Source organism: Acipenser ruthenus, chromosome 10 (genome assembly GCF_902713425.1).
Source record: "Acipenser ruthenus chromosome 10, fAciRut3.2 maternal haplotype, whole genome shotgun sequence".
In the NCBI taxonomy this organism is placed as follows: Eukaryota; Metazoa; Chordata; class Actinopteri; order Acipenseriformes; family Acipenseridae; genus Acipenser; species Acipenser ruthenus.
Window position 1 is genome coordinate 1,198,789 of NC_081198.1, and position 27,544 is coordinate 1,226,332.

The window sequence follows — 27,544 nt, forward strand, 5'->3', positions numbered from 1 at the left end:
ACCACACGCAGCCCAGCAGTCTGTGCCTCTCCTGCGCTCAGTGCCACACGCAGCTCAGATGTCTGTGCCTCTCCTGCGTTCAGCACCACACGCAGCCCAGCTGTCTGTGCCTCGCCTGCGCTCAGCACCACACGCAGCTCAGCTGTCTGTGCCTCTCCTGCGCTCAGCACCACACGCAGCCCAGCAGTCTGTGCCTCTCCTGCGCTCAGCACCACACGCAGCCCAGCAGTCTGTGCCTCTCCTGCGTTCAGCACCACACGCAGCCCAGCAGTCTGTGCCTCGCCTGCGCTCAGCACCACACGCAGCCCAGCAGTCTGTGCCTCGCCTGCACTCAGCACCACACGCAGCCCAGCAGTCTGTGCCTCTCCTGCACTCAGCACCACACGCAGCCCAGCAGTCTGTGCCTCTCCTGCGCTCAGCACCACACGCAGCCCAGCAGTCTGTGCCTCGCCTGCACTCAGCACCACACGCAGCCCAGCAGTCTGTGCCTCTCCTGCGCTCAGCTGTCAAAAAAGATCACTCTCGCCATGACTCACAGCTCAACTTGCAGCCAGCAAAATGGAAAAATGTCAACGTTAAATTTGTCCAAAATGATTTAAAACAGCCCTGCAGTTTCTAGGCTTGCAGATCCTCCTCTGGGGAGTCTGCAGGGTTTCCGGCAAATGGATGTATGGCTGGGCCTGAGTTTAACAGTACAGACATTTTCAGCAAAACTCGAGTACGAAAACTTTTTGTTTTTAATTCAGCAGGCTAATTGACAAGCCTTTCTGCCCTCTTACCTGGGCCTAGGTTAGAACTGATGGTCTCAACAACCTAGCCCCTAGCATCACAACTGGCAGGGGGGTGCTCCTCTCCCAGAGATGTGAACGAAGGCTCTTGTGGCACCAGCCTGAATGCAACCAGTATCAAAGCAAAGCAGTTTGAAATCTCTGCCGTCCCAAACCCAACATGATAGGATTGGCTCTAAAGGGTTACCACATAAATTAAAGTGAACGCAAGAATGCACCATAAAGACACAAGTCAGTTTAAACTGGTGGAACCGGTATCCTCTGGTGGGGAGGCCATTAAATCCATTAAAAAAGCATGGAAAACCCTCCAGACAGTTAACGGAAAATGCATATATATTGTGAGGAGCTGCTTTTAGTGTTAATAAAAAAAGTTTCCCACTTGGCCTTCTTCGCTGTCTTCAACAAATGTCTTGGGCCGACTGTTTACATTCCAAAATGTTCGCTGACTCCTTTCCAGGTATGTCAGCAAACGAGTGAAGTAATTTGACAAAAAAAGAACAAAAGAGCCTGCTAGTGTGAGTAACACGTGGATCTAATTAGTAATCCACACTGATTGAGGTTCTGAACCCTGTGGATCTAATCAGTAATCCACACTGAGGTTCTGAGCCCTGTGGATCTAATCAGTAATCCACACTGATTGAGGTTCTGAACCAAAAAGGGGTTATGTTGTGATCACAAGATAAATGACCCACTCAGGACCTCGACATGTCAGACTCTTAAGATCACGAGATGAATTAACTGAGGATCTCAACAAGACCTCTTGGCTTCAGTCCAGTTTTAGAGCCACACGAGTCGATACGTTGTTGCTTTGGAATTCACACGAGTCGATACGTTGTTGCTTTGGAATTCACACGAGTCGATACGTTGTTGCTTTGGAATTCACACGAGTCGATACGTTGTTGCTTTGGAATTCACACGAGTCGATACGTTGTTGCTTTGGAATTCACTCCATGCAGACCGGATGCACTCAGCAGTTATCACTTTGTGTATCTATAACAAGGGTGCCCAAATGTGGCCCTTCCACTCCTGGTCTTTGTTCCAACCTGTTCTAAATTGTTTAATTGAACCAATCATACCTCCATCAGGTCCCTGAAGTAGTTAATGACATCATTTTACCTGTTAAACCTGGAGTGGAATGGCCCTCCAGGATTTGCATTGGCTACCCCTGATTTATAATTGCATCAGGCACACAGGTGTTGACAGCATAACTCATGATCAGTTTAACTCCTATAGCGTCTTACTCTAGCAGTACAACACTGTACATTTCAGTATCCAGTATCTGCAGTATGAAACCCCATTATTTATGATTTGTGTCTGCTTTCTGGAAGCAATTTAACCATGAAAGCTTGGCTCGAGATACTGGAAATTAAAACTTCATAATTAAAACTAATACAGAAATAACATATTTTGTAGAAAGCTGTATATCAGAGCCAATTTATGATCTCAGACATGCTTACTGTAACCTCCCTGATTACTGTCCCCTTATCTGATCTTTTAAAGATTAAATTATAGAAGAGAATAATACAACTGACAAACTAGTGGATAGCTAGTCATGGAAAATACCCTGCAGTGGAGCAGAATTCAGGTAAGATTATGTCATTGCATGCAGGTAATATCTGCAGAGACTGGTCTGTGCATGTTTCATTCATCAACGTGTACTTTCTATTACCCTCTCAGTCAGGCATGCAACATCTTTAGCATGGACACAGCAGGGCATAGAAGAAGTACAGGAACTTAGCAATTACAGTTTATTGCTGAATCTGATGGCGTCTTGCATTGCTGGAACTGGGATTTTAACCGACAGAGCCAGCTTAATTGCTGGCAAACATAAAAACAACACAGTAGAATACATTTGAATAACAGTTTGGTAAACTATCAAGCCCGCGCTGAGTGCCGCTGTGCCAGTGTTAAAACCACACACACACACACACACACACACAACATGCTGAGCAAGACCAGGAAAGCCAGCCCTGCTCCTGTTATAACTGGGTCACAGCCTTTTGTCTGATGAAACTTGTGGTTTCTCGTGGCAGCACATTTTATTTAGGCAACAACAATAGGACTTGTTTTAAAGATGCCCGTAGGTTTGTTTCTTGTGTCTATAATGAAAAGGGAGACACACATATTGAAGTTGTTTGAGAAATGGCTGGAGATGTGAGTTCAAGTGAAAGGCAGAAGCTCAGCCCCGTGACCTAACCTGGAATCTAAAATGTGTTCCATGCCTTGCCTTGGGTAAAAAACACTGTCTAGCCCATATTCCACCCTCTCTAAAGATGGACACATCAGTGAATCAGTGGAATGAGCCCACTGGATCTGCTGGTCAGCGCGTGTCTGCGTTATTAATCAATCCTTTACGGTTAGTTCTGGATTGTGTCTTTAGTACAAGTTGTATCCCAGAGGACTTAGACACAGGAGCCTCAACAGTACAGCTTGCCTGACAGTGCCTTTCACTGTCAGCAGAGGTTTCAGCAGATTAACTGAACATGACCCCTCCCACTAAAAAACAAATCTGTGACGCAAGTAGGTATCTGATCCCTGCATTTCATTAGCCCCTTTTTAATAATGTGCTTCAAATCCTGCATCTGCAGCAAAAAAAATACCAAGAGATGTGAACGAAATGAGCCTTAGTAGCCTTAGTACTGTGTTCTATATGCAAGACCTACCCTCCACCCTCACCCCAGCACAGAAAATCATTTCACATATTACTGCAGACAAATTACTCAGAGGCATATTGTTTTCATACTAATCATTTTATTATTATTTTTTAATACAGCAGGGCATTCTCATTTATAAAACCTTTTGTCTATATTTGATTGTGCATATTACACGATCATGACGACATTAAAGGTGGCAAATGACAACCCCCCCCCCCCCAAGCGTTAGCAGAATCTTCATAACTACACAGATTTAGTTTAGTATTGTTCTGAAATGCCCTGGTGGTATTTGACAGTACCTTAACCCACATATGCCTATTCTCCTAAATATAGGTCACTTGGAAATACAAGGCAGGCTTATCTGGGTTGAGAGAAGTCTGAAACATTCTGGTGTGTGCGGTATAGAACAAGATTCATTCAAACCCACAACCCAGTTTCCTTCTTTTTACAGTAGTCGTCATTTAGAAAAAGAAATCATGAACAGGTCAGCAGTAGTTCTGAGGCAATCCAAACACACAATTACATTGAACTGTAAAAAGAGGTCTCTAAAAATCAAGATGCATTCATATTACCAAGCCGAGTAAGAGTTCTACACTATATTGCTATGGTCTTTCATTGTGTTAGAATCAAGGGAAAGACAGAGAAATGTGTGAGTCTTCATCTCCTCCAACCCAACAAACCCTAACCCCTCTGCACCCACACGCCTCACTCACGTTACAGACACTCGCTCACACTCAACGAGGACCCACACATTGAACTGCAGCGCTGCAGACAGGGGACAGGCAGCAGGGTAGTGAAGGCTGCCTGACTCCCATCACAGCTTAGCTTTGCCCGGCTGCAGCTGTAAACTCTGAAGCTTCATGGCCATGCCCATGTTGCCAGTGATCTTCAGCTTCCCCTGAAAGAAAGCCTGTTGAGAATAAGAGAGGGGTGTCAGAAAAGCTCAGCAGAGGAGGTACATGTTATACGTCTTCAGAATATATAAAAGTAAATAGAATAGTCATTATATGCACCCAGGGCTGTTTCAGAAATGAGGGATAACCAAGTCCTTGAAATCATTGGTCCCTTTGTAATTGTGCATAAGTTTTCTGTATTTTTATTCCGGAACTAATAGTAACAAAAGATCCAACACTCATCACCTTGTCTCAATTCCAAGGTTAAATTCCTGTTCTATCATGGAGATGATATGATTGTTATTGGCAAAGCATTTCAAACTCTGCATACTATCAGGCAAGGTTTAAAGGGTTAATGTCAGCCAGTTAAGCTGGATTTGAAACTGGAGCACTGGTGTCAATGACAACAGCTTGCTGGGAAGCTACAGATGTTTTATAAATTGTGGTTTTCAAGGTTATTCAAAATCGACAAACACTGGAAAGGTGAAGCAATATTAGCAGATCTGACCCCAGTTTCCAGAAACTACACAAATAAAATAAATGGTTTCTCCAGTCGGTGAATGCGTGGAGCCTCCTAAAAAGCAGAGGTATGCATTAAACACAGAATTGGTTTTGCAGATGGTACCTAGTCTTCAAAACAATGTTTTCAAGGTGTTTTATATGCAAACACACATTGCAGGCAAGGTGAGATACCAGGCAGAACTAGAACTATAGGGGATGGAAAACAGCAGGGATATGCAGCACACACTCACGTGCACGTGGGACATCCCACTGAATGAAAATAGCATCCCTGCCATGCAATCTACAATACTTCACAGCAGCATCTACCGTTCATAAGCCAGTTCCAAGCACAGTGGGCAAGACAGCAGCGAATCTGACGCTTCAATAGGGGCGGAGGTCAGGAGTTTGGGTATGGTAGGGTCTGCCATTTCCAAATGATAGTTACAGTCTCAAAGGACAGCGACACATTATTGAATGGAATCTTTGCAGTCCTGGCTGCTAATGGTAGCCCTATACCCCATTAAGAGTGCTTTAGAGGCTTTACCAGTCTTTGCATTCTTACAAACAACCCAATCGTCAGCCTCTATACTAGCAACCCACGTGCTCCCAAACGAAACAAAGAATAAAAACAGAAAATATTTTCAGTGTCTGCGGGTTTGCCAGCGGTGCGTTCTGTAGATCCCCCAGGGGAACTGTTTTCTGCAGTCTGCGTTTCCTGCCGGCCCCTTGCTGAGGACAGACAGGTGTGCAAGAGAGATTCTGGCACAGGAGCGCATGGTGTCGAGCCAAGTGGTCTGGAAAACCCAGTGAGAGAGAACAGCTGCTGTGAGTAACAGCATCCTGTACTAAACTAAAGAACCCTACTTCCAGCAATGAATACATATGGAAGGAGTTGAGCATCAAACCACTGAACACTCTAATCACAGATTCTAGAAACTTACAGTCTGGGGGTTCATTTTGCCAGTCATCAAAGCCAGTAAATCATCATCCGACATTGCAATGGTGCAGTCTGCTTTCGTAGCTGCAAAACAAAACACAACACATGAACACAGCATCATTAAAACACATAAGTTACTTTTTTTTTTTTTAAATGAATAAATGAATTCAGTGCACCTAAAATACTATGAATGGGTAGAGGCAATACGGGACTTCCCCACATGTTTACTAGAAAAGGCGAAACAAAAGATTTTTAACAATCCGATTGCTCTGCACACAAGAAGAGTGTATTTAATGCTCTGCAATGCACATAAGAACATCCCTTTATTCAAAGGGTTAAAGAGTTCATTCTATATAATTCAATACAGCCGGTGCTGGAAACAGAAACACTGCCAAACAGGAGAGGGGCTAATAAAAGAGACATGAAAAACAAGCAGGTTCATTTCCTCTGGTGTGTCAGACAAAAACCACAAGAGATAAACAACATTTTTTCATTGGACAGGAGGAAACCCGGACTGCTACAGTAAGAATGGTCCAGCTGAACAATCCAAACAATTGATACCAAGGAATTGGAAATTGAATTTAAAAGGAATGGAATTGAAAATGAGGAACTGAGCCCAACCCTGCTCGCCAGGTCTGTCAATACAGAAGAGGTATGGGTAACCCAGCACGATCTGCATCCTGCTCTTGGGCATGCAACACTGACGAGCCTACAGACGGGTACACTGGCTGCTTCCGATACTGAAGTATTTAGTAAAATGAGTACCAGCTTAACCATGGCTGTGTAATTATAAAGAGAGCGACGGACCTGCATCTGTGCTCAGAGCCCTTGATTATAAAGAGAGTGACAAACCTGCATCTGTGCTCAGAGCCCTTGATTATAAAGAGAGTGACGAACCTGCATCTGTGCTCAGAGCCCTTGATTATAAAGAGAGTGACGAACCTGCATCTGTGCTCAGAGCCCTTGATTATAGAGTGACTAACCTGCATCTGTGCTCAGAGCCCTTGATTATAAAGAGAGTGACGAACCTGCATCTGTGCTCAGAGCCCTTGATTATAAAGAGAGTGACGAACCTGCATCTGTGCTCAGAGCCCTTGATTATAAAGAGTGACTAACCTGCATCTGTGCTCACAGAGGCCTTGATTATAGAGAGTGTGAGAGTGACTAACCTGCATCTGTGCTCAGAGCCCTTGATTATAGAGAGTGACTAACCTGCATCTGTGCTCACAGAGCCCGATTATAAAGAGTGTCAGAGTGACGAAACTGCATGTGTGCTAAGAGCCCTTGATTATAAAGAGAGCGACCAACCTGCATCTGTACTCACAGAGCCCTTGATTATAAAGAGAGCGACTAACCTGCATCTGTGCTCACAGAGCCCGATTATAAAAAGAGTGTCAGAGTGACGAACCTGCATCTGTGCTCAGAGCCCTTGATTATAAAGAGAGTGACTAACCTGCATCTGTGCTCAGAGCCCTTGATTATAAAGAGAGTGACTAACCTGCATCTGTGCTCAGAGCCCTTGATTATAGAGAGTGACTAATCTGCATCTGTGCTCACAGAGCCCGATTATAAAGAGTGTCAGAGTGACGAATCTGCATCTGTGCTCAGAGCCCTTGATTATAAAGAGAGTGACTAACCTGCATCTGTGCTCACAGAGCCCTTGATTATAAAGAGAGCGACTAACCTGCATCTGTGCTCACATTATTTATTTTTTTGTAAATTTAGTCATCGCCAATTTTTTACCCCGGTTTTCTCCCCTTTAGTATGCCCAATTATTATCTGTATCCTCGGCTCACCGCTCGCAACCCCCCCGCCGACTCGGGAAACGGAGGCTGGAACACGCGTCCTCCGAAACGTGCTCCTGCCAAGCCGTCATTTTTCGCACGCGGATCCACAGCAATGCCACCAGACCTATAGTGCCGGAGGACAACACAGATCTGGCGGCTCCACTGCAGAACCACAGGCGCCCTATCGGCCACAGGGGTCGCTGATGCGCGGCGAGCCGTGGATTACCCTGCCGCCCTAAGCCCTCTGCGCCGCCCCCTAGGAACTCCCGGTCACGGTCGGCTGTGACATAGCCTGGATTCGAACCTGCGATCTCCAGGCTATAGGGCACATCCTGCACTCCGCGCAGAGCGCCTTTACTGGATGCGCCACTTAGGAGCCCCAGAGAGCCCTTGATTATAAAGAGAGTGTGAGAGTGACGAACCTGCATCTGTGCTCACAGAGCCCTTGCCATTTTTCACATCCACAATCCACGTCCCCTCCTTGCCTCCAGGGCCGTCTTTCACTTTGAAGGCGAACACTCCTCCGATCTTCTTCACAAACTGATTGCCATCCTGCAAAGGCACGCAGGGAAAGCATAACGCCTGGGACTAGCAGCAGCTTACCTTTCCAAAACAGACACTCTGCACGCATCACCCTCACCCTCAAGCAAAGTATCAGGGACCAATGCATCCGATGCCTGCAGGGATGGAAATACACCTCTCATTGCACAGCAGTTTGATCCATTCCTGGTTTTACTTTGAGTTTAACAAGACACACATGAGCTTGTTACCTATACACTGTGGCTAATCAAGCTTGTAGTAAAATGTAGAATGGGTGAAACTGCTATGCAATAGGAGTCTTATTTCCATCCCTGTAAAATGACAATAAAAACCCAAGAGGTTCCTAACTTCTAACAGTCTAATATAAAACAAACATCCACAAAGGGCTGTTTTTAATATAAAACAAACATCCACAAAGGGCTGGTTTTAATATAAAACAAACATCCACAAAGGGCTGGCTTTAACATAAAACAAACATCATTACGTTTTGTTCCTAACAGAGTAGACTGCATCCAATAATAGCTCCAAATACATCTTGCTTGTCATTTTCTTTGCCTCTCAGCATAAGTGATGCTGGTTAAACAAGCACAAAAAAAGGTCTGTATTTTGATTCCTAAATATAAGCCAACATTCCACATTTCTAGTCTCTGCATCTCTCATTTTGTCACGCGACAAAATGCCAATTCTTTTTATTTTTTATAGTCACATTCAGCGCAGTTTTTTCATAAGCATGAATTTGAGATAGACACTGCACGCACAGAATTGAAGGTGAGGTTTAATAAATGAATAGATCAGCTTCACACACACGTGGGTTTTGAGGGATAATAAAAGCCAGTCAGACCTGTCTCAATTATAAACCACTGAATTAATGAAACCTGTATTTCAGTGGTAAAAAAACCCCCAAAAAACAGCAGACTAAAAAACCACAAATGATTTCACGCAGTTACAAAACATGAAATTATTGTCTGTTTGTTTACCTCTTGCAGCTTCTTCTCAATCTCTTTAAAAACCATGTGTGCTTTAAATCCACCTTGACCGGCTGCAGCATTGGTGTGGACAGCCTGGATACGGGACCTGAAACCCCAAATGTTACTATCATCATCATCATCATCATCATCATCATCATCATCACGGTTATTATTATTCTCAATGGCAGCAATAATTGAACTGTAAATGGTTGACAGAGTTTTAGCACCAGTAATCTCGTTTTTCCTTTCAGTACGATTGCCAGATGGATACAGTCTTGGTCTGTAGTACTGTACTGTTCTGTCTGTCTCTTTAAACTGCCTGAGTGTCATAAGATTTGGAAAACCAAACTAAACTGAATTCCTTTCACTCTCGCTAATTTGAGCTGACATTGCATGCAATGGGTGGGTCCGGCTTGTGTGTACTAGCACCAGGCACATGACAGGACAGCTAAGGGGGGGCGAGGGCGTGTGAGCTTGGTATTAAAACAGCACCCAAGGGACACAGTGTAGCCGAGAAGCACACAGCACAACATTATTAAAATGCTGCTGCTTTTACACCATGAAGCAATGAAAGGGATTGGTAACATCATGCTTAAAAATGAATTTTTAAAAAAGTTATATAGATTTTCTCTTTAATACCAAGAGAACCCTTATCCCAGTTGGCAAATTCAAAAGTCTGGCCTTTGTTTCAGCACAGTGATGATCACAAGCCAAGGTCTACTGCTACATGAGTGGAGGCTTTGTGTGATAAAGCCAGTTTTGAGTTGCTTTAAACATTGTGGAAGCAATTAACCAAGGCAAAACATTGCAGCCCTTCAGAAGGAGGAAGGGAACAATACAAACCCATTCAGTGTTGCTTACTCCCCAATTCTCTTCAGAACACAAGGAATAGTATTATTATCGCTTACAGAGACTAGGGTGTGTGAACGATGCATCAGCTGCAGAGTCACTTACAACAACGTCTCACCCGAAAGACGGAGCACAAGGAGGTTAAGTGACTTGCTCAGGGTCACACAGTGAGTCAGTGGCTGAACCAGGGACCTCCTGGTTACAAGCCCTATTCTTTAACCACTGGACCACACAGCCTCCTTAATCATGCACTATGAATGATAGTTAAAGGAGGTTGCTCACAAAGCTGGGGCTTCAGTAGGTCAATCTAATGCACAACTACAACCTGCTCTATTTAAATCTTAAAAGTACACAATACAACTGTCCCGCTGTTGGAGGGTCCTGAATATGTTCAAATGTTTGAAAGTGTATAACATGGCAGCCTGTGCAATCTGCTGAGTCACCCCATCAAACCAGAATACTGCAGAGCTCAGTGAACATACTGTAGGGGAGAGAGGGGCTCACTGCTTCCATGAGCTCAACTTTCACCTCAATAATCTTATCACTGATCCACTGTAAAACTAGCAGAGTTGCAGGTAAATCACTAACCCAGCACATTATTTACCTGAAATGTCAGTTGATTATCTGGTTTATTATCTTGTTTTTGAGCTTGATTTAAAATGAGGTCAAAAGAAGTCCCAATGAAAATACCTGTGGTTTAGAGCGAGCCGGTTGACTTGAATTCAAACTTACAGCCTCAGTCTGCGAACCACAGAACAAGAAGCTCAAGTGCTGAAAAATATTCTCAACTCAAGACACACTCTCTGCTCTTAATAAACTTTAAGGATTAAAACACAATCCTCAAATTGATCTGATTGTGCTTTCAATTTAAGTCTTGGCATTGCGCTTACAAAAACATCATTTTTCTTTAAAATTAACAAGTAACTGCCACAGATTTGAAGCAACAAGAATCAAATTATTACATTAAAAAAGCTTTGCAAATAAGCAATATGACTTATCTAAACACTATCACATTTCCCCAGCTTAGAAAAATGTGATAATTGTACATTCTTCCAGTTATGAAAAAATAAGCACATCCCAGCACTGTAGATACAAGTAAGAGGTGGTGACAGTTCCAGTGTATATATTTTTTATTTCAGCTGACACATGCCATCTCCTGCTGGCAGGCAGACACCTGCTTTGCGTTCTGCCTGTGTAATGTTCCTAATCCCTTACTGCCAGAGCTCTGAATTGATAGTCTGCCTTTAACACACACCAGCACTGGGGTCTCATTGAGTTTGCTGGCTTCAAACCTGCTACTGTGCTCTGCAAATATATATTTTGTCTTTAATAAAACATACCCAGCTTTGTGCATGTGCTGGCTGAAATTAAATGAACGTGGTATACTGTACTGAGCTCTCTGCGTATTTCCTGGCAGTCACAGGTACTGGCGTTATTATTACTACAGTTTCATAGATGTGGGTCAGTTTATATAGCTGCGGTATTTCAAAAAGCTCATTGGGCTTTATCAGCAAAACACACACTTGTAAATAAAACGTGCGCTAGCTCAAAATGAATATCTCAATACTACAGAACCAACAATATCAACATTTTTAATGAGACACAATATTTTACTTGTCAGCATTAGATGTTCTGTACTGAATAATATCATGCATTGCTTGTGTGTGTGTTGCCTATTATTATTATTAGTATTATTTCAGCCACTGGATGTTGTGCATTTGCTTTGCATGTCCTTATAATATATACAGTACAGTACCAAATGCATTCATTGACAGGCTGTTTAAAAGCAATAACCCTTATTGCAGGAACCCAATTTAAATGCAAACTAGCCTGTACTGTATAGAGCGTAAACACGATAAAGAACAACGAGCTATACTATAAATACCGTCCCTCTTTACATAATAATACAGTATTGTATGTTATTAAACGCGTTTGAACGGGAGCTTTTGGATTTTGCAACACTAACTGTCGATAACAACACCCCGCCTCCTCACCTTGCAACTTGAGGGAACCCCATTCTGTAGAGAGTGACAACCACGGCTCCTCCAAGGCCTATGTTATGCTGCAGAGCAACCTCTGCACCAGGAACCTGCCTTTTCCCAGCGTCCCCTCGGAGCTGCCAGCAAAGCTCAGCGCACTGAGCAAGGCCTGGCCAATCGATCACAGACACAGAGAGAGAGAGAGAAATAAAACGAACATATACACAGGTGAACAGAATTTGAGATGAGCGTTTTTTTAACGATGTTTAATGTTGTACAACGAGAGACCAGACAGTTAATGTAATAACTATACGATGGGCTATGAGTTTATGCCTTAAAAAAAAAAAAAAATGACTTGGCAAGTCTGGACTGATGCAAACACAAATTATACCACGTTTTCTTTAGGGAATGCTTAGAGAACGGGAAACACGCGTTTTCCTGTTAATTCCCGATTTTAAATTTAATTTAGGCAGACTGTTGGAAAGCAGGTGATAGTTTTCTTCTTATTTATATTATAATATTATATTATTATTCAACCGGCGCAATTGGTCCTCAATTACAGACGGGTTGCAGGTAGACTTGCAGTTTCGGAGTATAACCAGCAGGTGTCACTAAAAGGCAGTTATGTTTTACAATTCCTATCATGGAATATCGGCACGGTACAGTAGTCCCTCAATAATATCCAATTTAGCGTGACTTATGATCCAAAGATACACACTGAAAACAGAAAAGGGTTGTTATACTTACACCAAACACTGGATGAAAATAAATGGAACAGATATAAGTAAAAAAAAAAAAAAAAGTGTGCTAAGAATTCAGTTGATTTTACTACGGTACTGTATACTGCATAGACCTGCTGTCACAGAGGTGTGGTGAGGATCGGGACCTGCTGTCACAGAGGTGCGGCGAGGATCGTACATCTCCATCCTTTGCACTTCATGGGTTAATGACTATTCAGTGAGACAAGCGAGAGGGGGAGGGGGAGGGGGAGGGGGAGGGGGAGGGGGGGGAGGGGGAGGGGGAGGGGGGGGAGGGGGGGGAGGGGGAGGGGGAGGGGGGGGGGGAGGGGAGGGGGAGGGGGGGGAGGGGGAGGGGGAGATGTGGGGCTGGACAGGACAAAAAAGAAAGGATGATGGAAGATGGATACAGAGAGAGAGCGGTGATAGTGTGGAAGACAGAGAGCCTGGTGAGGTGTGTCAGTGTGTGTATGTGTGTTTGTCTGCGTGTGTGTGATGCAGAACACTAAAAGCTGTATTTTGCAGATGAAGCCACTTTAATGCCAGGAACTGGACTGGGAGTAGAAAACATCAGAGGATCTCATCAGTCTAATGGAGCTGATGAACTCTCACCTTCTTATCCTGCTCTGTTTTTTCCTGTCCTGAGCTCCTGATGCACAGGGTGGGGGAGGGGGGTTCACGTCACACATGATGGAGGGATTACTCAGACAACACAATTCATATTGCAATACAACACACAGCCCAAAGGAAACCCGAAATATGATGTCCTAGCGGCTCAAGCTGGGGGATGGGAGGCAGTGTAGCCTAGAGGTTAGAGCTGTGGACTAGGAGGCAGGATGGTCCAAGTGCTTGGAAAGGTGTGTCAGATAAAATCATGACGATGCAGCTGAAGAGAATGATGCTCCTGTTTGATTCTTGTCACAATGTTATAAAATACTGTGCTGTAGCTTGTGGCATGCTATGGAATGTACAAGACATGTAAACAGGACATGCTTCTAAATTACCGTTAAACCCCTACAACTGGTTTCTGCTATTGACCATTTAAATATGAATATTTCATCCAGTGCAGATGTGCCACACAGAATCGCGGTTTTGCATAGCTCTTTATGACAGTGAAAAAACAAGACAGCCACAGATGAGCTCTATCCAAGTTCACTGACCTTTTAGCAAGGGTAAAGGTGCTCTCTGCTGGTTATACATTAACAGGACATTAACATTTCGCTGCAGTTTGGCAATGTTCCGATAGAGGTTCTGACGGGTTAAAGGTGAGTGGGGAACCATATGCATGCCACACAGTGTATAGAGACTAATTCAAGAAACGATGGCAGTAAAGCTGAACAAGCAGTCTAAAAGCGAAGTATTGCCGAACAGCCCACTGCCTTAATACAACTCAGCTGTCAACAACATTATTTAGTGGGTGTTTTAGTAACTTAAAAGGTTTTTAAATTAATTTCAAAACATTTATCCATATACTTTTTTAAGACTATTTCACATACGGTAAGTTTGTACAAAGAAAAAATGAAAAAAGAAATGTAAAAATGAAAAAGAGTTTTGAGTTTTTGTGGTTTGAACGAAATCTGAAGGGGGCTGAAGTCGTTTGGAGCTTTCCGAAGTGAATGGGTCCTACAGATTGGAGCTTCAGAAGTGTGGATGGGTCCTTTAGAGATTTTATGGAGTGTCTGTGTTGGGGTGCCTGTCTGTGTTGGGGTGCCTGTGTGTTGGCGTGCCCGTCTGTGTTGGCGTGCCCGTCTGTGCTGGGGTGTCTGTGTGTTGGTGTGCCCGTCTGTGTTGGGGTGCCTGTGTGTTGACGTGCCTGCCTGTGTTGGGGTGCCCGTCTGTGCTGGGGTGCCTGTGTGTTGGTGTGCCCATCTGTGCTGGGGTGCCTGTGTGTTGGGGTGCCCGCCTGTGTTGGGGTGCCCGTCTGTGCTGGGGTGCCTGTGTGTTGGTGTGCCCGTCTGTGCTGGGGTGCCTGCGTGTTGGTGTGCCCGTCTGTGCTGGGGTGCCTGTGTGTTGGTGTGCCCATCTGTGCTGGGGTGCCTGTGTGTTGGTGTGCCCGTCTGTGTTGGGTTGCCTGTGTATTGACGTGCCCGCCTGTGTTGGGGTGCCTGTCTGTGCTGGGGTGCCTGTGTGTTGGTGTGCCCGTCTGCGTTGGCGTGCCCGTCTGCGTTGGGGTGCCCGTCTGCGTTGGGGTGCTTACCTGTGGCTCCCAGGGGGTGTCCCTTTGAGATGAGTCCTCCGCTGGGGTTCACAACCCACTTCCCCCCGTATGTGTTGTCTCCACGGTCTATCAGCTCCCCAGCTTTCCCTGAGAAACACAACCACATTTTTCTCAAGAACCACAGCAGCTTGAAGAATACATAGGGGTCTATTCAAACTGGAGTAAAACTAAAGACACGTACTGTAGTCTGGCAGACTGAATTCTTCAATGTCACTGATCCTAACCTCAGGACTCAGTAATTAAGCTGCTGTTTTTTCATGTTTCTCGTGCCATGCTCTGTTAGAGATGTTGGTTTTTATAATATTGCCACACAAATAAAACTTTTTTTTTTAAATGATCTAAACCACAGTGGTTAACTACAAAATATCTCCCAAAACACCAAAACCCACAAATAAAATGTGCGTTAGCTTGAAATGAATATCTCAATACCACAAGCCTGAGACTCAAAGTGTCACTGAGCCCAATCGTTTACATTCCACCATTACATTTCCAGTATGAAGAAGCCCTGCTTGTGTGTGTTGCCTACCTACTCTATTATTTAAGCCACTGAATTTTGTGCATGTCCTTTTATTGCAAAAATACAATTACGATTCAAAACATTTTAAAAAAATTGCATTAATTTGCAAGCTATTTAAATACATAATCCACATACATTTTATGAAGGTCGTCTGGCAGACAGTGTAGTACAGTTATAGCCCCCACTGTTTCTGTAGGGTCTCTTGAATAAAAGCCCAACATGAGAGATAATATAGAAAGTTCTTCTACCAAACACAACACAAATGCTGCCTCATCTCATCTACGTTGCTATGATATTAATTTTTTTTAGATAATTAAACACTTTAAATACAATAAAACTGTCCCTCAGAACAGCAGAGTATATGTGAGTCCTCTCTACCACCCATAAGGCACATATCTTCAGCACAGCCCAAGAGCCTCATGCAGGATCAGCACATACCTTCAGCACACAGTCCAAGAGCCTCATGCAGGATCAGCACATACCTTCAGCACACAGTCCAAGAGCCTCATGCAGGATCAGCACATACCTTCAGCACACAGCCCAAGAGCCTCATATGTGATCAGCTCGTTGGCAGAGAAGCAGTCATGAAGCTCGATCACGTTGACATCCGTGGGGTGCAGACCGGCCTTCTCAAAGCACCGCTGGGCAGCCAGCTGGGTCATATCGAAGCCCACCTGCAGGATTCAAGCAGGGAGGGAGGGGTGACTCTGCCACTCTGACTCAGCAGTCACTGCTGTTCTCTGTCAGTACCCCTCAACCCTGAGCTAACAGCCAGCCCTGCCTTTCAGAGTTTCACCTCGGGAGGGGATTTTATTCACACTTTCTTGCCTCTTTATCCTATATTAAATCCCAGGGCCCTGTTTTAAAACCAGTGCAACAGCAAAGGCAAGTTTTCAGAGAGGAATAAAATAATTTGAACAGCATAATGGAAGTCCCACCATTTTCATGCAGCTGTTTTCCTCGAAGGAGCTGGAGAGATCGGTCACCATCTCCTGGGCTAGGATCTCCACAGCCTTCCCTTCCAGGCCGTGCCTCCTCACGAAGTCCTCGCTGGCCAGGACAGCAGCTCCAGCACCGTCCGACGTGGGGCTTCGGGGAGCGAGAAGACAGAGCACTCAGTCAGAACAGAGGATAGCCTACCCTCGCTGCCACGACACAGTGGAACAATGGGCAGGCACCCTCGCTGCCACGACACAGTGGAACAATGGGCAGGCACCCTCGCTGCCACGACACAGTAGAACAATGGGCAGGCACCCTCGCTGCCACGACACAGTGGAACAATGGGCAGGCACCCTCGCTGCCACGACACAGTGGAACAATGGGCAGGCACCCTCACTGCCACGACACATTGAACAATGGGCAGGCACCCTCGCTGCCATGACACAGTGGAACAATGGGCAGGCACCCTCACTGCCACGACACATTGAACAATGGGCAGGCACCCTCACTGCCACGACACAGTGGAACAATGGGCCGGCACCCTCGCTGCCACGACACAGTGGAACAATGGGCAGGCACCCTCACTGCCACGACACAGTGGAACAATGGGCCGGCACCCTCACTGCCACGACACAATGGAACAATGGGCCGGCACCTTCACTGCCACGACACATTGAACAATGGGCAGGCACCCTCACTGCCACGACACAGTGGAACAATGGGCAGGCACCCTCACTGCCACGACACAGTGGAACAATGGGCAGGCACCCTCGCTGCCACGACACAGTGGAACAATGGGCAGGCTGGCTGGATGTTAATCCAGGACAGAAAGCAGTATATAGAATGCAAATACGATTGTGGCTACAAGCACAGAGGACATTTACTTTAGCAGTCAAATGCTTCTTAGTTTATAAATTGATAGCCTAATACAGATTCATACATGCTATATAAAGTAAATGCATTTCGACCATCTCAATATGTGTTCATTTGGCAGGTTGGCACATATAATGGCTGCATGTGATTCAATTTTCAAAGACCAAAGCTGATAAACTAACTGACTCTCCTAACAAGTGAAGAGTGTACTGCCTCTGCTGGTCTTACTCAGGTAGGTTCTTGTTGCAATGGATCTGCTCTGCCTTCACAAGGCACTGTGATGTAATAACAGCCTGCTTACCAGCACTGGAGGAGAGTCAGGAATTCATAGACCTTTCGGGACTTCAGCACCTGATCCAGGCTGTACTGGTCCTGAAACTGGGAGTACCTAGCACACAGAACGGGTTAGTTAGGCTCAGTTTTGTTTCTCTTTTCTCCCCTTTGCAATTGTATTCCATGTCATTGCCAAAGTACTTACGGGTTGTTGGTGGAATGCTTGTGGTTCTTCCAGGCTATCTTTGCAAAGTGCTCAGGTTTGGTGCCTGTAATTATGAAAGCACAACACTTCACAATGTAGGCACAAGATACAGCTTTCAAGGTTGTTCTAGTCCTCAAACATGCTGGGATTAAATAGGAAAACTAAATCAACATTTTTTAATTTGTGAGTTGCACAATGAACCTGTATTTCTATGGCATTTACGGGCATAAAAACCTTCATGTAATGCTAAAATAATTAAATAATGAACGTTTCCTTGGAAAACACTCCCGAATGGCCATGTTGAACAAACAGCGAGCCAGGGCCGAGGTCCTGGAGGAGAGTGCCAGAGTTCATTCACAAAACGTGGCAGAGAAGCCAGTTTAGTCACAAGCTGTCTTTGACAGTGTTAAGTGTTGCCTCACCGCCTTGTCTCACTCCACAGCATGGTGAACCGTACCGTATTTCTCCATGTGCTCCCTGCCGGCGTTCCCGAACATCTGGGGTGCGGCGGGAGCAGCAGCCATCCCATAGCGATTGATCATGACCTCCATGTGCTTGTCCATGGGGTTCGTCCGGTCCATGTACTGCAGAGCACACAGAGGTTTCAGCTTAATGTCATTTAACTACACAGCAGTATTTCCCAGCACATTACACAATCATGTTGGTACAAAAGGGGCTTTGTGTTTATTCCTCTGGGAGAGGAGTGTTCATTTCAGAGAGGTGAGGAGCCATCACTGAGCTCACTGCCAGCGCTCTCTTGGCCCCTACCTTGGAGGTGAGAGAGCCTCTCTCCATTTTCTCAAAGCCCAGAGCGAGGGTACAGTCAGCCAGTCCTGGAAGAAAAAGGGGATACAGATTACTGGATTTCTAGTGCACTGTATGTAGCAGATGCACATATTTAAATGACTAATGCATGACAAGTATGCAAGTATGGACTTTGCAACTTTAAATAACTTGTACTGAACAGGGCCACTGTGGTACAGAATAAACAGGCTGTACCATCATTGTTAACACTGGTGGTCTATTCCTAAGCTTTTAATAAGCGTTTGTAGCCCATGTATTGTAGCATGAACACCACAGTGCAGAAAATGATGAAATGAGACCTTTCACAGGTCCAGGCAGCCTGGCTGTGTGCCAGCTTACCTCCCTGCACCAGCTGGCGTGCCAAGAAGAGCGCGGTGGAGCCGGTGGAGCAGTTGTTGTTGACGTTGATGATGGGAATTCCTGTCAGCCCCAGGCTGTGATAGACTGCCCGCTGTCCACAGGTCGAGTCCCCTGCAGTCAGATTGAAGAGCACACGTCACTCACACTGATACACTGTCTACTGCACAACTTGGTATGGATTACAACAAACCACAGACAGGCTCTCCAACCTGCTCACTTAACCAACCGGCTGCTTCCCCTAATGATTGACATGCTTTGCAGCCAGTCACAGTGGCAGGCTACTCCCCATTTAAGTGCCTTCCCTTTCCCCAGTAGAATCTTCATGCAAACCTGGCACAGATGGGTCAGGGGGGATTAAGCAGAGGAAACAGATCAAACAGACAAGCTTACCATACACGTAGCCCACACAGGCCTGCTCCACTGCAGAATAGGGAATCCCAGCATCGGCTAAAGCTTTCTGACCTGAAAGCAGCAAGGCAGGGGCATAGGTGTTACGGTATCGAAAACTAGCGCGACACTTATTATACCATCGGCCTTCAAAGACACCTCGGATTGTATGTGTGCATTTTCATATGCTGCCGTGTGGAGGACTTCTTCTTGGATCTAACTGCATTAAAATGATCAGCTTCTTGCACTGTGTGTATAATTGAATAGTTGGTTTAAGTTCAAAAACAGAATCAGGCTACAGTACTGTTACCTGCTTCTTTAGCCATATCAGGGTAGTCAAAATCCTCTCGGGCACCAGGTTTCTCAAACTGGAAGAAAAAAACAAAGGATAGAAGAAATTGTGAAATCATAATAGACTGAGGCTTGGTAGTGGACCTGTACACAGTAAACTCTTTACATTAGTTTATTAGTTACAGTCAGTAGTGTAGTCCTAAATCTTGAAGTACTGGAATGCCAATTCAAATATTGATTTTTCTAAAACGTTGTTTTGGGCTTTACAGTGCTTACCTATGCATTACCATGCTGTCACTGTGCTTTATTGCACTTTGCTATGCTTTTACCATGGCAAACTTTTATAAGGGTTGAATGTGAGATGAAAAGCACAAGAGGCTTGTGGATTTGCTCGCTGAGTCACCCTGCCCCGTGCAGTTCATGTTGTTTTTCATCCACTTCAGAAACTGCTGCAGTGTGTACAAAGGGCATTGTGAAATAATGGGCTGATGTTGCACTGTTACCTTTATCTGTGTTCTTGACCTATCTGTGTGGGGACAAAGTTCAAGATGCCATGAATTCTGACTATTAGAGTTCAGCTCAAAGTCTTTCACCCCAAGAGCAATCCCCGGCACCTCAAAAACCATGACCCAGAAACTAGTACCCCCAGAACATTACAGACTGCAGAACATCAATCTGTAGACCCAGAACATTACAGACTGCAGAACATCAATCTGTAGACCCAGAACATTACAGACTGCAGAACATCAATCTCTAGATCCAGAACATTACAGACTGCAGAACATCAATCTGTAGATCCAGAACATCAATCTGTAGATCCAGAACATTACAGACTGCAGAACATCAATCTGTAGATCCAGAACATCGATCTGTAGATCCAGAACATTACAGACTGCAGAACATCAATCTCTAGATCCAGAACATTACAGACTGCAGAACATCAATCTGTAGATCCAGAACATCAATCTGTAGATCCAGAACATTACAGACTGCAGAACATCAATCTGTAGATCCAGAACATCGATCTGTAGATCCAGAACATTACAGACTGCAGAACATCAATCTATAGATCCAGAACATCGATCTGTAGATCCAGAACATTACAGACTGCAGAACATCAATCTGTAGATCCAGAACATTACAGACTGCAGAATATCAATCTGTAGATCCAAAACATTACAGACTGCAGAATATCAATCTATAGATCCAGAACATCGATCTGTAGATCCAGAACATTACAGACTGCAGAACATCAATCTGTAGATCCAGAACATTACAGACTGCAGAATATCAATCTGTAGACCCAGAACATTACAGACTGCAGAACATCAATCTGTAGACCTAGAACATTACAGACTGCAGAACATCAATCTGTAGACCCAGAACATTACAGACTGCAGAACATCAATCTGTAGACCTAGAACATTACAGACTGCAGAACATCAATCTGTAGACCCAGAACATTACAGACTGCAGAATATCAATCTGTAGATCCAGAACATTACAGACTGCAGAACATCAATCTGTAGACCCAGAACATTACAGACTGCAGAACATCAATCTGTAGATCCAGAAAGTCTATTTCTAATATATTGACTGGGGTAGTCTCTATACTGCACATTCATGTAGGTTTGGGTCAGCAATAAACTATGTTATATAAAACAAAGCACACTGATAACCGTGTTGAATAACACATTCAGCATTAGTTACAAGTTCCACTGGTGTAGATGTACAGCGATCACAGATAGTGTATGCGATGCAATACGTCATACAGAAATGATCTGTGCAAAACACACTATTTTTGTATTTTTGTCTACTGAGTGCTGTATTTATGAAAGGGCCACATGGTTTTTAATATAAATATTATTCTAAATACATGAAATAAATAATGTGGTATTCCATCTGTGTTCATTTTACTATGCTACTGAAAATGTTTATTCCTTTGACGAATTTAATAATATTTAAGCTATAAAATAGTAAGATCCAGCATCCAAAATATTGCATTTTACATTGTATAATAAAAGTATAGCAAAGTAAAAGTTATTATGATTATTATTATCTGTCTAACTATGGAGACCAGACTCCCAAGTTTTGAACTTGGTTTCTTTTCAGCATTGCCAAATGTGCAATACATACTTGTGTTGAAATACATGCTGCAGTGCGTTATCTGAACTGCGGCACTGTTAAAATGTACATTATTATTATTATTTATTTCTTAGCAGACGCCCATATCCAGGGCGACTTACAATTGTTACAAGATATCACATTCCTTTTTACATACAATTACCCATTTATACAGCTGGGTTTTTACTGGAGGAATCTAGGTAAAGTACCTTGCTCAAGGGTACAGCAGCAGTGTCCCCCCACCTGGGATTGAACCCACGACCCTCTGGTCAAGAGTCCAGAGCCCTAACCACTACTCCACACTGCTACATCTGACAATGCACAATTGTTATGAAGTAAACAGTACAGTGTACTGTTATACAGAAGTTTCTTACAGATCTGAACACAGTGCACCGACGACTGACACGTCTTTCCAAAACAAGCACACCGATTATTAAACATTTCTACTTATAGTAATGCCATTATCTACCTTAGTCATGCCCACTCCCACCACAAACACTCTACGACTCGCTGGTGCCATCTTTGCAGACTGTCTTGTAGCGTGGATTAGCTGTGCTGACAGAAGGAAAGTCGCGACTGACGGACACTGTGCTGCGTAGCGCTGGTGTTAAGAATACGGAACACACCGTCCAATCTGTGGCAAAGTTCGTCCCTAGTCTTAAAGGTAAACTACACGCTGTTTGAAAATGTAGCACTGGTTTAACTTAAACTGGCCATGCAGGATCATGAGACGTGTTTTATAAGGTATTTCCTGTCTGTTATTTTTTAGCCTGTGAAGTTTCACTGCGAGTGTATTTAAAATGGTTAACCCTACATAATTATTGTAACTTTATACGACGATAGTACTATAAACATTGCGTTCTAGTTTTACATTGAGTTTTCAGCGGGCACTACTGTGTGTGACACCACGATTACTTCCTGCACGGTCTGTGCAAGATCACTGGCAAATGAAGGGGGCGGTCAAACCGAACGAGCGTAGGGAGCAAGCACTTGAACTGTAAATAATTAAAGCTAGGGCTAAAAAAAAAAAAAAATTACAAAAAAACCACACCAACGTGTAACTGTGTTGTATATTGTAGAGCTTCTGAACAACCTACAACAACCCAGCGCCCGCCTCGTCTTGTGTTTTGATCTTAACCGATTGTATTTTCTTCCTGCTTGATATTTTCAGACCGGTGAATTCGTGTGGCCAGCAGGTTGTGGACATGGCTAGCTTGCGAGCTGTACCCTTGAATACAGTTTTCAGTAAGTCAGGAAAACCTCCCTATCTCGCCTGTGCGTTTGCAGCGTCTGCTTTGTGTAATCGAAGACAGACATACAGCACGAAAGGTAAAGATGAGATAGCAGATACCCTGCACAGGAGCATCGTCCCGACCATGCACTACCAGAAGAGCTTGCCCAGGTGAGAGATTTTACAGTAGTTTGTAAAAAAAAAAAAAAGACCGTAGATCAAGCACCTTGCCGGTACAAGAACTGCGCATCACACTAAATGCGGCTCATTTTCTAATCATGCTTAGTGCTCAAAAACAACAACAGTACGACGCTGGTTTAATTAAATGGGTGCTTCTGTCTGGTGTACACACCATTTAGAAACATCAAGCACACCTGCCTACTTTGGTACACCGTGCATTTACAGAGGCACTCATTCTAATTGGCAGTCGGCTGCAAGTTAAAACTGGATTGAAAGGCGTCTGCAGACTCAGTTCAGAGTGCAGTCAGTATGTAGGCGAAAGGTCAATTCTGAACCTTAATAGAAACACTGGAGGGAAGGGGTGGCGATCTGGTCGATGTTTGAGCTTCTGGTGTTGCATAAAAATACTTCCCTCCTGCAACATTGCAAATGAAATTGCAATATACCACTTCAATTACTGTATTCAGTTGTGTTTTATAAATGAACTTATTACATGGGGCATCCTTATTTTGTGCTGGGATGGATATAAGACTCCTATAACATAGCAGTTTCACCCATTCCAGGTTTTACTACGAGCTTGATAAACTCCAGTATACAGGTAACAAGCCCAGGTGTGTCGTATTAAATTCATAGTAAACCCAGGAATGGATCACACTGCTCTGCAGTGGGTTCTTACTCCCGTCCCATGATTAATAATGTGTGTATATATTTATAATAATGGTGTCTGAGCTTCAGGAGATGACTTCTTTGTTGGTTAGGTTGCCTATTCCAAAGCTGGAAGACACGATCAGGCGATACCTTGCAGCTCAGAGACCGCTCCTGGATGATGAACAGTACAGGTGAGGCTCGGCTCATTAATAGGGAACAACCCTTCTATCACATCTATGTTTACGTATGTCTGGGGAACCACTATTTGAGTTGCAATAACAGCTTTGTGTAAACGGTATGTGAAAACGTAGGCAGTATAAAAATCTTGTTGGCTGTCTTGATGAAGGGACTCATTTGGATGTTTCAGTAGCTATTGGAACTCCATTCCCTTGTGGGTAAACTGATGCCCTTTCCCTCGGGCCCTGTCTCCCTGCAGCAAGACTGAGCAGCTGGCCCAGAGTTTACAGAGCGGCGCTGCCAAGGAGCTCCACGAAGAACTGGTCTCTCAGGACAAGAAGAACAAGCACACCAGTTACATATCCGGTGAGCTCCGCTTGGCTGCCTCATTCTCTCCAGGTTACTTGGTTCAGGTGTTGGTGATACACATATACATTACATGGGGCATGTAATGTGTGCCTGGAAGTCCATTGCTAGTAATGCATACAAAACTGTATGTTGGTTTGTAATCTTCAACAACATCTGAACATGCAACATGCAGGATTAACAGATAATAAAAATAAAAAAATCAAGTAATAAACATGCACTTTGGTGATAAAGCTTTGGAAAAATGCATACTATTCCAATAATACATACATGAAACAGAAATAGAAAAAAAACATACTTTTCAGCATGTATAACAGAATAAATGCACTTTTTTCACTTGGTAACATATGTTAAAATTCTTATTTGTTTATTTTAGAAATTAGTGTGTGGCCGTACCTGTGGATTTTTAATTGCCAGTTCCCTGTAAGCACATTCATCCTTGTTGTCTTCAGTTAATGCTCTTGAATAATACTGGTTGTAAATGTCCGTTCTGTATATTCTTTATTAAGGCTTGAACCCATCCCTTCCTAGGTCCTTGGTTCGACATGTATCTGTCAGCCCGCGAGTCAGTGGTGCTGAACTTTAACCCCTTCATGTCCTTCAACCCTGACCCTAAGCCTGAGTACAACGAGCAGCTGTTGCGAGCCACTAACATGGTGGTGTCGGCGGTGCGCTTCATGAAGACGCTGCGCAGCGGCCTGCTGGAGCCCGAGGTCTTCCACCTGAACCCGGCTAAGAGCGACACCGACGGCTTCAAGAGGCTCATCCGCTACGTGCCGGCATCCCTGTCCTGGTATGGGGCCTACATGGTCAACGCCTACCCCCTGGACATGTCTCAGTATTACCGGCTCTTCAACTCCTCCCGCATCCCCAAACAGGGCTGCGACCAGCTCTTCACAGACCAGAGGGCCAGGCACCTGCTGGTCATGCGGAAGGGTCACTTGTATGTCTTTGATGTCCTGGACCAAGACGGGAATTTAGTGAAGCCAGCAAAGATCCAAGCCCACCTGAAGTTCATCCTCTCTGACCCCACCCCGGCCCCGGCTTTCCCCCTGGGCTTGCTGACCAGCGAGGACCGCAACGTCTGGGCTGGGCTCAGGCAGAAGCTCTTGGATGCTGGCAACCAGGAGGCCCTGAGGAAAGTGGATAGCGCCCTCTTCTGCCTGTGCTTGGATGATGAAACCATGAAGGACCATATCCACACCTCGCACAACATGCTGCATGGCGATGGGCAGAACCGCTGGTTCGACAAATCATTCAGCGTCATCCTGGCACGCGACGGGACGGCCGCCATCAATTTCGAGCATTCCTGGGGGGACGGCGTGGCGGTTCTGCGCTTCCAGAATGAGGTTTTCAAGGACACCACCGAGCGGCCAGCGGTCAACCCAAACTCCCATCCGGCAGCGGACGCCGATTCTTCATCCGCAGTCCAGAGACTCGACTTCCGTCTGGATGCGGCTCTCCGGGATGGGGTCAACACGGCCAAGGAGCACTTCCAGACGGCCGTCTCCAAGCTGACGATTGCCGCCATGGAGTTTCAGAAAGGGGGCAAGGAGACTCTGAAGAAGAAGAAGGTGAGCCCAGATGCCGTGGCCCAGCTGGCCTTCCAGATGGGCTTTCTGCGACAGTACGGCCAGACAGTGGCCTCCTACGAGTCCTGCAGCACGGCCGCCTTCAAGCACGGCCGCACCGAGACGATCCGGCCGGCGTCCATCCATACCAAGCGATGCAGCCACGCCTTCGTCCGGGAGCCGGGCAAGCACAGCGTGGACGAACTGCGCAAGATGGTGGAGGAGTGCTCCAAATACCACGGGCAGCTGACCAGGGAGGCCGCCATGGGTGAGTGAATTTTCTTATCTGGGCAGGGGGACTGTGCGCTCCCACTCGTGATGGTTCTCTGCGTTCCATTCAAAAACAGTTAAAGCATCTTATATGCTCATCTGTTTTTAGTTTTTTTTGCCCAACCCCCCCAACACAAAGTGATGCTTTTATAACCACTTAATTTGATACTTGAGAAATGTACATTTTTTGCACATTTACAATTCATAAACTTGTGCAGACTTAGTTCTATTGTCTGATAAACCATCCATCCATCCTTTCTCGTCCCCTCACAGGCCAAGGGTTTGACCGGCACCTGTTTGCAATGCGCTACTTGGCCAACTCCAAGGGTCAGGCCCTGCCTGCTTTTTACCAGGACCCGGCTTACGCAGCCATCAACCACAACATCCTGTCCACCAGCACACTGACCAGCCCCGCGGTCAACCTGGGCGGCTTCGCTCCGGTGGTCCCTGACGGCTTCGGGGTGGGCTACGGCGTACATGACCACTGGATCGGCTGCAACGTCTCCAGCTACCCGTCCCGCAATGTGCACGAGTTCCTGCAGTGCGTGCACAAGTCCCTGGAGGACATCTTCACTGTGCTGGAGGGGAAGCCCATCGGCAGCTAGATCCACTGCCTGAGAGCTGTGAACACATGCCGGCACAGGGATGGGAATAAGACTCCTATTTCATAGCTGTTTCACCCATTCCAGGTTTTATTACCAGCTTGATTAGCCAGTGTGTTATTAATAAACTCATAGTAAAACCAGGAATGGATCAAACTGCTGTGCAATCTTATTTCCATCACTGCTTCATCAGGAGTGCTCTGATTCTGTAAGGATACAGAAATGCATGTTGGGGGTTCTGTAACTGCAAATGGTTATTAGTCAGGCAATAGGTTCAGTGTGCTTTTAAAAAAATATGGCTATCATTTATTTTTCTTCTATAATAATAATAAATACAGGTATTTTCTCAACAGAAAAGGTGTTAGCTGCAGTCATAATTTAACACAAGGTGAGCCTCAAGATCAGTGGTACTCATTTGTGGCTCTTTCAGTCTACTAAAGAGATACTGCTAGTTTACATTACATTACTTTTGAAGTACTGTAAACTGTGAAATGAATGTAATTTAACTCTGTATATGCATTACCTCTTAGCAATATGAGACAGGCGTGTTTTTAAACTGTGCCTTAATAAACAGAATAAAAAGAAACGTACATTGTCCCATTTTGCGTTATCTGTGGCTTGAAACAGCCCATGCCTGCCGGACCAGCCTTACGATTCTCCCTCTGATAGAATGTATTGCATGCTTAGTTAAGGTATAAAGCAACACACACAGCAATCCATTCACTGTGATTGAGCGCTGCACAGTAAGCAGGTACTGCCACTCAGGGGAAGTGCAGTGTTATCAACTGAGCTAATTTACCATTCCGCTTCAAGAAACAGCTGCTTGAATTTGCACTGATTTCTGCTTGCTGTTGAATGAAATTAGGCCAGTAAAC

The 27,544-nt window shown here is 44.9% G+C and overlaps 2 protein-coding genes across 4 annotated transcripts; one reads left to right on the top strand and one right to left on the bottom strand.

Annotated features, from left to right (window-relative positions):
- Positions 1 to 3,519: 3,519 nt before the first annotated feature.
- On the bottom strand, positions 3,520 to 22,222 carry scp2a (sterol carrier protein 2a). The gene is made up of 16 exons (XM_034000861.3): positions 22,094 to 22,222; positions 19,520 to 19,577; positions 19,213 to 19,284; positions 18,802 to 18,933; positions 18,427 to 18,491; positions 18,116 to 18,242; positions 17,659 to 17,722; positions 17,482 to 17,568; positions 16,307 to 16,457; positions 15,895 to 16,042; positions 14,831 to 14,938; positions 11,912 to 12,065; positions 9,078 to 9,174; positions 7,983 to 8,112; positions 5,778 to 5,857; positions 3,520 to 4,352 (listed from the first exon to the last, which is right to left on the bottom strand). Exons 1-16 carry the CDS (start codon positions 22,142 to 22,144, stop codon positions 4,257 to 4,259), a joined length of 1,620 nt encoding a protein of 539 aa, XP_033856752.1. The 5' UTR covers positions 22,145 to 22,222; the 3' UTR covers positions 3,520 to 4,256.
- Positions 22,182 to 27,259, top strand: cpt2 (carnitine palmitoyltransferase 2). 3 transcript variants are annotated; one of them, XM_059031451.1, is made up of 6 exons: positions 22,182 to 22,288; positions 22,796 to 23,026; positions 23,794 to 23,874; positions 24,120 to 24,226; positions 24,758 to 26,065; positions 26,341 to 27,259. In XM_059031451.1, the coding sequence occupies exons 2-6, from the start codon at positions 22,830 to 22,832 to the stop codon at positions 26,670 to 26,672; spliced, it is 2,025 nt and encodes a 674-aa protein (XP_058887434.1). In that variant the 5' UTR covers positions 22,182 to 22,288; positions 22,796 to 22,829; the 3' UTR covers positions 26,673 to 27,259. The 3 variants fall into 3 exon arrangements, with proteins under 3 accessions (XP_058887434.1, XP_058887433.1, XP_033856729.3); XM_059031450.1 differs by lacking the exon at positions 22,182 to 22,288 and adding an exon at positions 22,299 to 22,368; XM_034000838.3 differs by lacking the exon at positions 22,182 to 22,288 and adding an exon at positions 22,429 to 22,621.
- Positions 27,260 to 27,544: the final 285 nt, after the last annotated feature.